This window comes from Mustela lutreola, chromosome 15 (genome assembly GCF_030435805.1).
Source record: "Mustela lutreola isolate mMusLut2 chromosome 15, mMusLut2.pri, whole genome shotgun sequence".
Lineage (NCBI taxonomy): Eukaryota > Metazoa > Chordata > Mammalia > Carnivora > Mustelidae > Mustela > Mustela lutreola.
The window spans coordinates 33308668-33321844 of NC_081304.1; the positions used below are offsets into that span (position 1 = coordinate 33308668).

General features: G+C 41.5%; 2 protein-coding genes across 2 annotated transcripts in view; both read left to right on the forward strand.

The window, feature by feature from the left end:
• Positions 1-152: 152 nt before the first annotated feature.
• Positions 153-5114, forward strand: SMG8 (SMG8 nonsense mediated mRNA decay factor). The gene is made up of 4 exons (XM_059149031.1): positions 153-1961; positions 2663-2808; positions 3276-4148; positions 4599-5114. The coding sequence occupies exons 1-4, from the start codon at positions 203-205 to the stop codon at positions 4794-4796; spliced, it is 2976 nt and encodes a 991-aa protein (XP_059005014.1). The 5' UTR covers positions 153-202; the 3' UTR covers positions 4797-5114.
• A 5411-nt stretch (positions 5115-10525) lies between these two features.
• Positions 10526-13177, forward strand: part of GDPD1 (glycerophosphodiester phosphodiesterase domain containing 1) — a 56628-nt gene continuing 53976 nt past the window's right edge. Inside the window, exon 1 of the mRNA XM_059148133.1 lies at positions 10526-10918. Within this exon, the coding sequence (XP_059004116.1) occupies positions 10777-10918 (142 nt within the window). The 5' untranslated portion in view covers positions 10526-10776. The remainder of the gene's footprint in view (positions 10919-13177) is intronic.

Below are 13177 nucleotides of genomic sequence, written 5' to 3' on the forward strand. Positions count from 1 at the left end.
TACAGCCTCGCGTTAATGCAAACCTTAAACAAGCTGGGGTATAGCAGTGGGGAAACCGCGAGGAACTAGGAGGAGCGGGAGGCGGAACCTAGAGCGAGAGGAAAGCAGGAAGTGAAGAAGCAGAGGAGGGATTTCGAGAGTGGACGTCAGCCGGTTGGGTTTTCAGGGCGGACCGGAAAGAGTGTAGAGACGTCTCAGCACCATGGCGGGTCCTGTCAGCTTGCGAGAGCTTCTAATGGGCGCTTCATCCTGGACCGGCTCTGAAAGTCCGGAGGGATCCTCTACAGAAGGGGGAGGGAGCGTGGCTGGCGGACCGGAGCCTCCTTGGCGAGAGGATGAGATCTGCGTGGTGGGAATCTTCGGCAAGACGGCTCTGCGACTGAATTCCGAAAAGTTCTCACTTGTGAATACGGTTTGCGACCGACAGGTCTTTCCCCTCTTTCGCCACCAAGATCCTGGGGACACGGGGCCTGGAATTAGGACCGAGGCTGGAGCCGTCGGGGAGGCTGGTGGAGCCGGAGACGCTGGGGCTGGGACGGGAGATTCGGTTCGGGGAGGTGTAGCTGCCGCTGAAGGTAACCGAACTGAGCCCGGCTCCCAGGACTACAGCCTTCTGCAGGCCTATTACAATCAGGAAAGCAAAGTTCTTTATCTTCTTCTCACTTCCATCTGTGACAATTCGCAGCTTCTGCGGGCTTGTCGTGCCCTTCAGAGCGGGGAAGCTGGAGGTGGCCTCTCTTTACCTCATGCAGAAGCGCACGAATTCTGGAAGCATCAAGAGAAGCTGCAGTGTCTCAGTCTCCTTTACCTTTTCTCTGTCTGTCACATCCTGCTTCTGGTCCATCCTACTTGTTCCTTTGACATCACTTACGATCGAGTATTCAGAGCCCTGGATGGACTGAGACAGAAAGTACTGCCCCTTCTCAAAACAGCCATTAAGGATTGTCCAGTTGGCAAAGACTGGAAGCTAAACTGCCGACCTTGCCCACCTAGACTCCTTTTCCTCTTTCAACTCAATGGAGCCCTCAAGGTGGAACCCCCTCGGAGCCAAGACCCAGCTCATCCAGACAAGCCCAAGAAGCATTCTCCCAAAAGGAGACTGCAACATGCCCTGGAGGACCAGATCTATAGAATCTTTAGGAAGAGTCGTGTCTTGACTAATCAGAGTATCAATTGCCTATTTACTGTGCCTGCCAACCAAGCTTTTGTGTACATAGTTCCGGGTAGCCAAGAGGAGGACCCAGTAGGCATGTTGCTGGACCAACTCAGGAGTCATTGTACTGTGAAGGACCCAGAATCTTTGCTGGTGCCTGCACCCCTTTCTGGGCCCAGGCGATACCAGGTGATGAGGCAGCATAGCCGACAGCAGCTATCTTTCCACATTGACAGCAGCAGTTCCAGTTCTTCTGGGCAGTTAGTGGATTTTACCCTTCGGGAATTTCTATGGCAGCATGTGGAGCTAGTCCTAAGCAAGAAAGGTTTTGATGACAGTGTGGGCAGGAACCCACAGCCTTCCCATTTTGAACTTCCCACTTACCAGAAGTGGATCTCAGCAGCTTCAAAACTGTATGAAGTAGCTATTGATGGGAAAGAGGAGGACCCGGGGTCTCCCACTGGGGAGCTAACATCTAAGATTTTAAGCAGTATTAAAGTCTTGGAAGGGTTTTTGGATATTGACACCAAATTCTCAGAAAACCGGTGCCAAAAAGCTTTACCCATGGCCCATAGTGCTTATCAGTCAAATTTGCCTCATAATTACACAATGACTGTCCATAAAAATCAGCTTGCTCAGGCTCTTCGAGTGTATAGTCAACATGCCAGGGGTCCTGCCTTTCACAAATATGCCATGCAGTTACACGAAGACTGCTACAAGTTTTGGAGCAATGGCCATCAGCTCTGTGAGGAGAGGAGTTTAACTGATCAACACTGTGTACACAAATTTCACTCATTACCTAAATCAGGTAGCTAAAATTCTCTCAGCATTTTGAAGTCAGAACTGAGCTGTGTTTTTATTCTTGCGTTTTTTTTAAATTACTATTTTTAAGTAATCTCTTTCCCCATTGTGGGGCTCAAACTCATGACCCGGAAATCAAGAGAGAGTTGCATACTTTATTGGCTGAGCCAGCCAGTCACCCCTATATTTGTGTTTTAAGAGAGGCTATTCGCTAGTTTTGATGTTTTTTTAAAAAGGCCCTATAGAAATTCAGTTGCATCAAATTTAAGTTTTCTCTCCTGCTGTAAAAAGAAAATGACATCTATGGCTACTAATTATTTTCTGTATTTAAAGGATGAACCATAGGGAATTAGTAAATGATAACTATTAATACAAATTTTCAAAAGTTTTGTATTAACATTTTTATCTTGGAGTTTTTATTGAGCTAAAAGGAATACAATGAAATGTATTCTCACCATGATGATGATAAAATTGTCTTAGAAAACCTAAGACTTCAGATTGAAAATATCCTTTTTTGTTTCTTCATTTGCTTTTTCTGCTGTGTATATTTAGTCAAGATTTTGTGTTTTTACTGGGTGTTTTTTATTTTTCCTTCTCATTTCCAAAACACTGTTTGGAGAAATTTTGAAGTTAAATGCTATAGAATATAAAATAAATTTGACTCTGCACTGTATGTGTGAAGTTAACAGTGAGCGTTGTGTTTTCCAGGAGAAAAACCAGAAGCCGATAGGAATCCTCCCGTGCTGTATCACAATAGCCGAGCTCGATCTACTGGTGCCTGTAACTGTGGAAGGAAACAGGCACCTCGAGATGATCCCTTTGATATCAAGGCAGCTAACTATGACTTTTATCAGGTAGACTCTAAATTTTTTCTTCCTCTTTTTCCTTCCGTTGGTGTGTGTGTTAACTACCATTTAAGTAAAAGTACATATTTTCAGAAGCAAAGTATGTAGAAAAGTAAATGTGACTGGAGTATGCTCTATAGACAAGGAAAAGTTCTTTTTATTACTTACTTGCTTACCCATTAATTGCTAATCTTGTTTTTTAGAGTGAAGAATGTGTTACTTATTTTTTAAAAGATTTTATTTATTTATTTGAGAGAGAGATAGTGAGAGAACACGAGTGAGGGGTGAGAAGAGAGAGAAGCAAGCTTCCCACTGGGCAGGGAGCCTGAAGTGGGGCTTGATCCCAGGACCCCCAGATCCTGATCTGAGCAAAAGGCAACTGCTTAACCCATTGAGCCACCCAGGTGCCCAGAGTGTGTTATTTTAAATGAAGAGTTCACAAGATTGTTTATTTTATTTTGTTTCTTCCTCTATAGCTTCTGGAAGAAAAATGTTGTGGAAAATTGGATCATATCAATTTCCCAGTATTTGAACCAAGTACACCAGATCCTGCTCCTGCCAAAAATGAATCTTCTCCTGCCCCTCCAGATGCAGATGCTGATAAACTTAAAGAAAAAGAACCTCAAACCCAAGGAGAGAGCACAAGCCTGAGTTTAGCTTTGAGTTTAGGCCAGTCCACAGATAGTTTAGGTACCTATCCAGCTGATCCACAAGCAGGAGGAGATAATCCAGAAGTTCATGGTCAAGGAGAAGTAAAAACTGAGAAGAGACCAAATTTAGTTGATAGACAGGCATCCACAGTAGAGTATCTTCCAGGCATGCTACATTCAAATTGTCCTAAAGGTCTCCTACCAAAATTCTCCAGTTGGTCATTGGTTAAGCTAGGCCCTGCTAAGTCTTATAACTTTCATACAGGTTTAGACCAACAGGGCTTTATTCCAGGAACAAACTATCTTATGCCTTGGGACATTGTCATCAGGACTAGAGCTGAGGATGAAGGAGACTTAGACACAAATTCTTGGCCTGCTCCAAATAAAGCTATTCCTGGAAAGAGAAGTGCAGTTGTAATGGGAAGAGGAAGACGGAGAGATGACATAGCTCGAGCATTTGTGGGCTTTGAGTATGAAGACTCTAGAGGTCGGAGGTTTATGTGCTCAGGACCTGACAAAGTAATGAAAGTAATGGGAAGTGGGCCAAAGGAGTCTGCTTTAAAAGCCTTGAATAGTGATATGCCCTTATATATTCTGTCATCATCTCAGGGTAGAGGGCTAAAACCACATTATGCTCAACTTATGAGGCTTTTTGTTGTAGTTCCCGATGCTCCTTTGCAGATAATACTAATGCCCCAGGTAAGAAATACGACCTTTTCCATCCTCAAATAAAAAATGCTGATGCTTGTTTTGTCTTTTAGAAGTGCAGGATAATACCAAAGTAATTATTTCATTAAACAGTTTTAAATTTTAAATACCTTTTCAACCTAATATTCTAGTTTTTGAAAAAAAATCATGTGTTAATCAGTTCACACTATCAACTCACATTGTATAGTTTAAAGGCAGAACTTGAAGTTAAAAATCTGTAGAAAAGTAGGATAATACTTGAGACCAATAATGTAATATTGAATATGATTAGAGTTAGGAGCATATCCATTATCTCCTTAATCTTATATGGTCTTAATGGTCTTATCCATTATCTCCTTAAATCTTATATGGTCTTTGGACCTGTTGTTTGTTTAGGCATTTACCTTTCAAGTGTTTCTTATTGAAAAATGTAAAAATAAGTGCATAACCTTTATTTTTCAGGTTCAGCCAGGCCCACCACCGTGTCCAGTATTCTACCCAGAGAAACAAGAAATCACTCTCCCACCAGATGGCCTCTGGGTTTTGAGATTTCCTTACGCCTATGTGACTGAGAGAGGACCTTGTTTCCCTCCTAAGGAAAACGTGCAGTTAATGAGTTACAAGGTGCTCCGTGGAGTTCTTAAAGCAGTAACACAATGAGCGTTTTACAGCCAGTTCAATCTTAAAGCTGGTGTTTGGTTTTGCTATGTGCTGGGGAGGGGGGTTGTTTTTGGTACATGTATGCTGTATTTTCTTGAATCCAAAATGTGCTTTGGTTACAGGTGTTCAGTATTGGGACAGTAGTTGTTCCACTATTTCATAAATTGATATTTATTGTAAGTGGACCTACAGCTTGCTAATAAACATTGGTTCTTCTAGAAAAGGACATAAAAATATCTGGTTGGTAGCTCTATTTTCTTTTGTTTCTGTTTCACTGTCCATAATAAAACATGCTTCTGTCATAACAATGTTACATAACCATGTTGATCCAAAACTTTGCTTTGGTTAAAACGATGTTTAAGCTGGGATTTTCCTTAAGACGCCACTTCTGAAATTACCTTCAAAAAGAAGATGACCCAGTAGGTTATCTGGTAATGGTATGGACGACTTACTTGCAAAAAAAAAGCCCTATTGTTTGGCTCACAATTCTGGTACCTAAGTTAGACTATTTTGTCCTGACTATTTTATTCCTGGACTGATGAGATGTCATAATTTTTTTTACTTTTTTATTTTTAATTTATTTTATTTTTTTATTTGAGAGATCTATTTTAAGTGAACTAAAACTTATTTTTAAACTTTTTTTCTAAGACTTTGTTTTTAAGTAATCTCTACACTCAACATGAGCCTCCAACTCTGGAAATTAATTTACAGTGTTTTTGCATCCCATCCTTATTTTTCATCCTTTTAATTTTTCCTTCCTTATATATCAGTTTTAACAATCACAATCACTTTTGTACTAAGCATGGTTTTTTGGTGGTTTCATTAACTAGTGCACTGCATTTGGAAAACACAGTTAGATTGCTCTCTAGGACATATGTTAATAGTTGTTTGCTTTTCTAAAGATTTATTTAAGGGAGAGTGAGAAAGTGGGGGGAGGGTCATAGGGAGCCAGAGAGGGAGAGACGCAGACTCCCCACTGATGGTGGCTGGATCTCATGACTCTGAGCTCATGACCTGAGCTGAAACCAAGAGTCAGATGCTTAACTGACTGAGCCACCCAGACCCCCTTGTTTTGTTTTTTTTAATAGCCTATAAGAGTTGAGTAACAGGTTGTATAAACTTGTGGTTAAAGGAACTGTAACAAAGTAGTTTGTAAGAACAAATAAGGTGTCAAAAGAGCAGATTTGTGTCTTTTTCTTTCTTTTTTTTTTTATGTCGTTCTTACATGGAAAAAATTTACATTCCTGCTTAAATTAGTAAGTGATATTCCTTAATTATTTTTGATTACAGAAGCCACCCTAATTTGAATTTCTGTATTTTTTAAATACAAATTTTTATGCTATTTGTATTTACAGCCTGCTTAATACAATTGCAGAACTTCTTCATGTTTTTAATCCATAAATTGGTTTATAGAATGTTGCATTAGAGAAATGTGGACTATGCAATTTGTATTGCTTACTGCCTTGCACATTAGTGATATAAACCTTATTCAGCAAATTTCCAAAGTGATTTTATTAAAGAAATTATATTTCTTCTGTAGCAGCACTTGCATTGTCCTCTGCTTAGCAGATGTTTCTCTTTTTTATTCAGATAAAGCAGATGATTCAAATGATTTTCTTTTTTTTAAAGAATCACTAGGTTAGAAGGGACTTTACAGGACATCCTTTTGCCTATTGGTAAGTCTGTTGTGTCTCCGAAAAGTTGTATAGAACTTTAGGAAGTAAATTATATCTTATTCAAGGAGTGCTTATTATTTAAAGGACAAATGTGATAGCTCTTTTTTATGTTAAACTATGTTACTCTGATTTTTTTTAAATGGCCTCACATGTTGGTTTAAAATTAAGTTCCCTGTACTACTTAAACAGAGGAATTTGTATTTTAGTTGAAAAACAAAAAACTTCCAAGAAAGAGTAAAACAAAGAAAATTAGAAAAATGGGACTAGGAAAGTTTGATTCACAAAAATAACAATAGCTACTCTTTACTGAATGCCACAGAATAATAATAGCTATTTTATGAATGTCCATTTCTTAGGTACTTTACTAAGCATTTTGCATACATTGTCTCTAATCCTCAAAACGTTGCAAGGTAAGTCTGTTTTTACAGATCAAGAAATTAAAGTTAGAAGTGGCTGAATAATTTGTCCAAGGTCACATAGTAGGGAGGGAGTAGCAGAGTCAGAATTTAAATCAAGGACTCTGATTTTAAAGCTGTACTCTTCCGGTGTCCTGTCTTCTGGAATAATGTAAGATTGAAAACTGCATGTCAGTTCCTCCAACTGAATATTTGACTCTGGTCTTAAGACTTGGTGAATGGGTGAGTTTTTGGGGTGCCTGGGTGGCTCAGTTAAGCGTCTGCCTTCAGTTCTGGTCATGGTCTTGGGGTACTGGGATCTAGCACTGCAATGGTCTCCTCGCTCAGCGGGAAGACTGCTTGTGTGGCTCCCTCTGCCCCACCCCCACCCCTTATGCTTGCTCATGCTTGCTTTCTTGGTCTCTAATGAATAAATAAAATCTTAGGGGTGCCTGGTTGTCTCAGTTGGTTAAGCAACTGCCTTAGGCTCAGGTCATGATCCTGGTGTCCTGGGATCAAGTCCCTCATTGGGCTTCCTGCTCGGTAGGGAGTCTGCTTCTCCCTCTGACCTCCCCCTTCTCATGCTCTCTATCTCATTTTCTCTCTCTCAGTCAAATAAATAAGTAAAATCTTTTAAAAAAGACATGTGTGGGGCACCTCAGTGGCTCAATGGGTTAAGCCTCTGCCCTCGGCTTGGGTCATGATCTCAGGGTCTAGGATCGAGCCCTGTATCAAGCTCTGTTCATGGGGAGCCTGCTTCCCCCTCTCTTTCTCTGCCTGCCTCTCTGCGTACTTGTGATCTCTCTCTGTGTCAAATAAATAAATAAAATCTTAAAAAAAAACAAAGACGTGAATGGGTGAGTTTTTAATGTCAGAAAAATTGGGCATGATACCCCTAAAATATCTTGTTTCTTTTAAGACCATGAATCGCAATTCTCTCTAAACTCTATTGAATCTTTATACTATACCATCTCTTGTTACAGATTTTCTCCTGTATAAAATAGTACTATAGTAGATTGGAGCCAAAAAAAAAAAGATTCTACTGCCTAGGAAACCTGGACAATGGCACCTGAGTGGCTCAGTCTGTTGAGCTTCAGACTCTTGGTTTCAGTTCAGCACATGATCTCATGGGTCAGATGGGTGAGCCCCATGTTGGGCTCTGCACTCATCAGGGAGCCTGCTTAAGGATTCTCTCCCACTGCCCACATCTGTTCCTACTCTCTCTCTCAAAAAAATAAATCTTTAGAAAGAGAAATCTAGACAATTTACTTAATTCTTGAACATTATTTTCTCTAAAATGGTAATGATTATATAAATAATAAAATGATAATGATAATTATCATTTATCGCAAAGGGTGTTTGTGAGGAGTAAAGGAGTATATATAAAGCTCCTAACAGAGGGGCACATAAATAAATTCTTTTTTTAAAAGATTTTATTTATTTATTTGACAGACAGAAATCACAAGTAGGTAGAGAGGCAGGCAGAGAGAGAGAGGGGGAAGCAGGCTCCCCGCCTAGCAGAGAGCCCGATGTGGGGCTCAATCCCAGGACCCTGGGATCATGACCTGAGCCAATGACAGAGGCTTTAACCCACTGAGCCACCCAGGTACCCCTATAAATTCTCGATAATTATATTTTATCTTGAATTTATTTTTAAAGGTATCCCACAATTCTAATAGTTTTGGAGATGGTGAATACATTTTGGTTAGTTTTAGTCCTACATTTTATTGTCAGGTAAACAGTGCCTCGTATATGTAGAAACTATGGTAAGCACCATGATGGGTAGCAGTTTTGTCGACTTGATTTGTACCTTTCCTCTTGTACCTTTCTGTGGTCTTTTAAACTTGATTTAATTTTTGTTAGTTTGTTTATACTTAAGATATGACACCCTCTGAAATCCTTTGGCCACTCTCTCTCCTTTCTGTCTCTTACAACTTTGTGCCTGTCCTAAGATGTGGCAAATAGAACTACACTCAGTTTTTGGAATGCTGCACAACTGTGAACAAAGGCCAGCTAGCAGTTTATGTTTAATTTTAAGTATTCCGAATTATGTTTATTGGCCTAGGTTGGCACAGCAGCTCACTGGGTTGATGTTTTAAGGAAGCAATCCAGACATTGGATACCATCTAAAGCTTTAGTTTGTTGATCTTGTAAAATTAGGACAATAACTCCTTTACCTACCTCAAAAGATAACCTTGGTTCAAACTCTTAAAGTTGTATTAATTGAAGTCCTTTACAAACTCTTAAAAATAGAAAGGATAGTTACTGTTATTTGTAACTGAGCTCAGATCCTATCAAATTGTAAATACAATGTATTGTTCCCAAATCTTCCTATGCTAAAAATAATCCTGCCCAAAAATATAGCAATAGAAATCATTTTCTTCTTATTTTTTTTAAAGATTTTATTTATTAGAGAGAGAGCACAAGCAGCAGGGAGAAGCAGAGAGAGGGGGAGAAGCAGATTCCCGATTGAACCAAGGAGCCTGACGTGGGGCTCCATCCCAGGACCCTGAGATCATGACCCGAGCCAAAGTCATATCTTGACCAACTGAGTCACCAGGCATCCCATATGCATATGTCTTTTATTAATACTTATGAACTTTTCTTTGCAGAAAAAACTGCTAGACTTTGGATTGATGGGGCAAGAGATATATACATTTTGCATTTTGACACATATTGCTAAAGATCCTGCAGGCAAAACATAACCTGACGGGGGCGCCTGGGTGGCTCAGCGGGTTAAAGCCTCTGGCTGTGGCTCAGGTCATGATCCCAGAGTCTAGGGATCAAGCCCCACATCTCTCTGCTCAGCAGGGAGCCTGCTTCCCTTCCTCTTTCTGCCTGCCTCTCTACCTTCTTGTGATCTCTGTCAAATAAATAAACAAAATCTTAAGAAAAGAAAAAAAACAACAACCCATAACCTGATGGGCACTGAAATTAACCCTTTAACTACCCCCCTGAACCAGCAAGACCCCCCACCCCTAACTAACTTATAAGACAGTGATCAACTTGACCTTTACGGCGCTCCTTGGATATGTAGCCACCTACCTTTTCCCCACATTTTCCTTATGTCAACCTGGAAGTATGGATAAAAGGAAAACTAGTTGGCCCTTCAAGGATTTAGTTTCCCATCTAAGACTTCTAAATAATAAGCTATAAACTTATCAACGTTTTCCTAATATAAGTAGACCTGCAAGTCAACAAGTATTTCTTGACTTCCTATCCAAGGCGTGGGGGTGGGGTGGGTAGGGGGGTGGGGAGGTGGATTACATTTTCGCAGTGAAACGAGGGAGGAGTCTGCCCCTCAAATATTTGATTGATAAGCAAACTAGTACGTCTTATGCTGTGTATAATAGGGAAAACTCTATCTTAGCTAGACAAACGGATGGGTTCATTATTTGTTTTAGCAGGCCTTAACTCCTCCATTGGTAACAGTTCTTTGCACTTCCTAGAGTAGGGGTTAAGATGTGCCCTGGAATCTCTCTTTTTTTGATGCGGATTTTCTAATTATGTCAGGCCTTCCCGAATTCAGGCTATCTTTGAAAAGCCTTTTCTGCCTGAGGGATGGCGAAGGCACTGGCAAGATTCCAAGCTTTCGCCTCCTTCGGAGCTTTTCTAAAGCGCTGCGGGTTCTACCGCAGAGCTGGGTGACAAATGCTCACTACCGGACCTCTGCAGGCTCCTACCCAGCAGCCAGAGCGCGCCTGCGTACCGCAGCCCCTTTGTTGCTCAGACGCCCGGGGTCTGGCTGCGCCTGCGTGGACGGCTGGCGCCGGCAAGTGCGCTGCACCGCGGGCACCGGCTGGGGGCGAGCAGACCTCGAGCAGCTGCCTCCGCCGCCGCAGCCGTTGCGACCGCCGCAGCGGAGTTCAGAGGGCCCGGGGGTGGGAGACTTCCCACAAGGAGGCTGAGATGTCGTCCACCGCGGCTTTTTACCTTCTCTCCACTCTGGGAGGGTACTTGGTGACCTCATTCTTGTTGCTCAAATACCCGACCTTGCTGCACCCGAGAAAGAAGCAGCGATTCCTCAGTAAACACATCTCTCACCGCGGAGGTGAGAGGGGGTCCCCAGATCGATGGCGGAGGTGGGGGAGGCTTTTCCCCCCACTAGAGCTGAGGGTCCTTCAGAGCTCTGCAAAAGGCTGGCGGGTGGAAATGCGTGAGAGTTTGAGGAAGAATGGGTGTGCGAAAGAGGACTCCCTGGAGGTGAAGGCGATGTGAAGGGGAGCTCTCCTGAAGGAAGATGAGGGATCTTGAGACAGAGCCATGGTGGGGCTCTGTCGAGTGCAGCGGTGTCAGGTGTTCTCTGAAGGAGGACGGACGAGGGTGAGAATTAAGGGTGGATGGAGCGTTTCTCGGCAGATGGAAGGATGATCGCAAGGTCCCTTTCTAGCAGCGAGGCTGAAGACGGTGGGGGGAGCGCGGAGCAGAACCCGGGTACCCGGCTGGGGAACCGGAACCGACTGCTCTGAGCGGAGCCAGTGGCTGAGCTTGTGGGGGAGATCCGGGGCGACGAGCTTCGAGGGTTGAGGAACTGCGTGAACCTGGACCGTGCTGTAGCTTGGTTGTCTGCAGTCCCTGGGGACTGGTTCCTACCCCCCCCCCCGGCCCACACCCGTCCCCCTCTCTGAATACTGATAATTAAGAAGAGAGGGAAACCTAGTCACTGACCTGGGGACACTTCCCAAGGTCACAGAGCTTGGACTGGACTGGGACAGAAACTGGAGCGTCCTGGTTCCCAAGGCAGCAAACCTTTCACCTGCCCTTTTTTTTTTTTAAGCCCTACGCTGCACCTCTGCAATAACACCTGGGTTTTCTAAAGACAAAAAGACGATGTAATTTATGACAGGACTGTATTGCTTAGCGAAAACAAAGAAGTTGTTTCTTGGAAAAGTATCTTGTGGAGCCTAGATAGTTCACTCTGTAATTTCCCAAACAGCAGGCCAAATCTTTGTCCCTTCATTATCTCAGAATAATGAGTCTTTATTTCATTTCAAGCGTGATGTATAAAATGCTGTGAAATTGGATGAAGTCAATCAATTTTAACTATTCTTTACAGATGAATGTTTAACTAGGTTAAAACTGCTTGGAATTCACAGTCTAATACTTGAAATGGCAAATCTAGGAGTTTACAGTCTAAAACTTGATTTAGTGCCGTAACACCTTTTCTAACAAGAATTGGCCAGGAATACAGTTTTAAATATGACAGAAATACATTAGTATTCTTCTGTATAATCTGTACAGTTCTATGTTAAACATAGTTCTAAAGAGTGACTTCAATAGTTGTGCTAGTCTCCTTATTTATGAAAAGCATCAAAGGTTTTAAGGGGTCACCAGCTAAATGCCATGTAAATGCTTATTTGGTTTAATTAAATATATAGTTACTTTTAAAAAAAAAAAGTTTATTTACTTATTTAAGTAATCTCTACACCCAACATGGGGCCTGAACTCATCACCCTGAGATCAAGAGTTGCACACTCTTCTGACTGAGCCAGCTAGGTGCCCTCTGTTTACTGATTAAAAAAAAAAAAGAGGGGGGCGCCTGGGTGGCTCAGTGGGTTAAAGCCTCTGCCTTCGGCTCAGGTCATGGTCTCGGGATCCTGGGATCAAGCCCCGCATGGGGCTCTCTGCTCAGCAGGGAGCCTGCTTCCTCCTCTCCCTCTCTGCCTGCCTCTCTGCCTGCTGTGATCTCTCTCTCTGTTAAATAAATAAATAAAATTTAAAAAAAAAAAGAAAAGAAAAGAAAAAAGAAAAATATACTTACTAAAAACCCAAACCAAAACTAAGATCCTCCAAAAAGCTATCAAAACTGTCATTGTGGGTGACCTAAATTTTATTTTTAGAAGAAATAAATGTTAATTTTTGAATTTTTGTGACGCTCTGCAGGTGAGAAAAACAGTACTCTGTTGAGGTTAAAAAATGTATGCTAGATTAACGTAGCCAGTATCAAAACCAGGATAAGCTGGATCTCCAATTCTTACTTACTGTCAGAAATACTTTAAAAATATTTCCCCTAGATATAAAGTCATTTTCAGTTGTTTCAGTTTCACCCCTTATATAAAAATTTCCATTCATTATTTGCAAACATGGGATCAGTATTTGTGTATTCAAAGATATATACCTGAAACTGTCATAAGAATCTCATTAAGTATCTGTATGATGTAGTTAGTTCCCACGTTGTTAGTGCTTAATATACTTTTGTTGAGTATGTGCACCAAATAATATAATTAAATCCAGAATGATAGGGAGATATTTATTAAAAAAATACTTTGTAAATCAAGATATTAAGTTCTTGGAAAATAATAGTAGAGGA

Coding starts and splice junctions, on each gene's coding strand:
- SMG8 (XM_059149031.1), top strand. CDS start 203: ATGGCGGGTCCTGTCAGCTTGCGAGAGCTTCTAATGGGCGCTTCATCC. Junction 1,962..2,662: donor TCACTCATTACCTAAATCAG/GTAGCTAAAATT, acceptor TGTGTTTTCCAG/GAGAAAAACCAGAAGCCGAT. Junction 2,809..3,275: donor CTAACTATGACTTTTATCAG/GTAGACTCTAAA, acceptor CTTCCTCTATAG/CTTCTGGAAGAAAAATGTTG.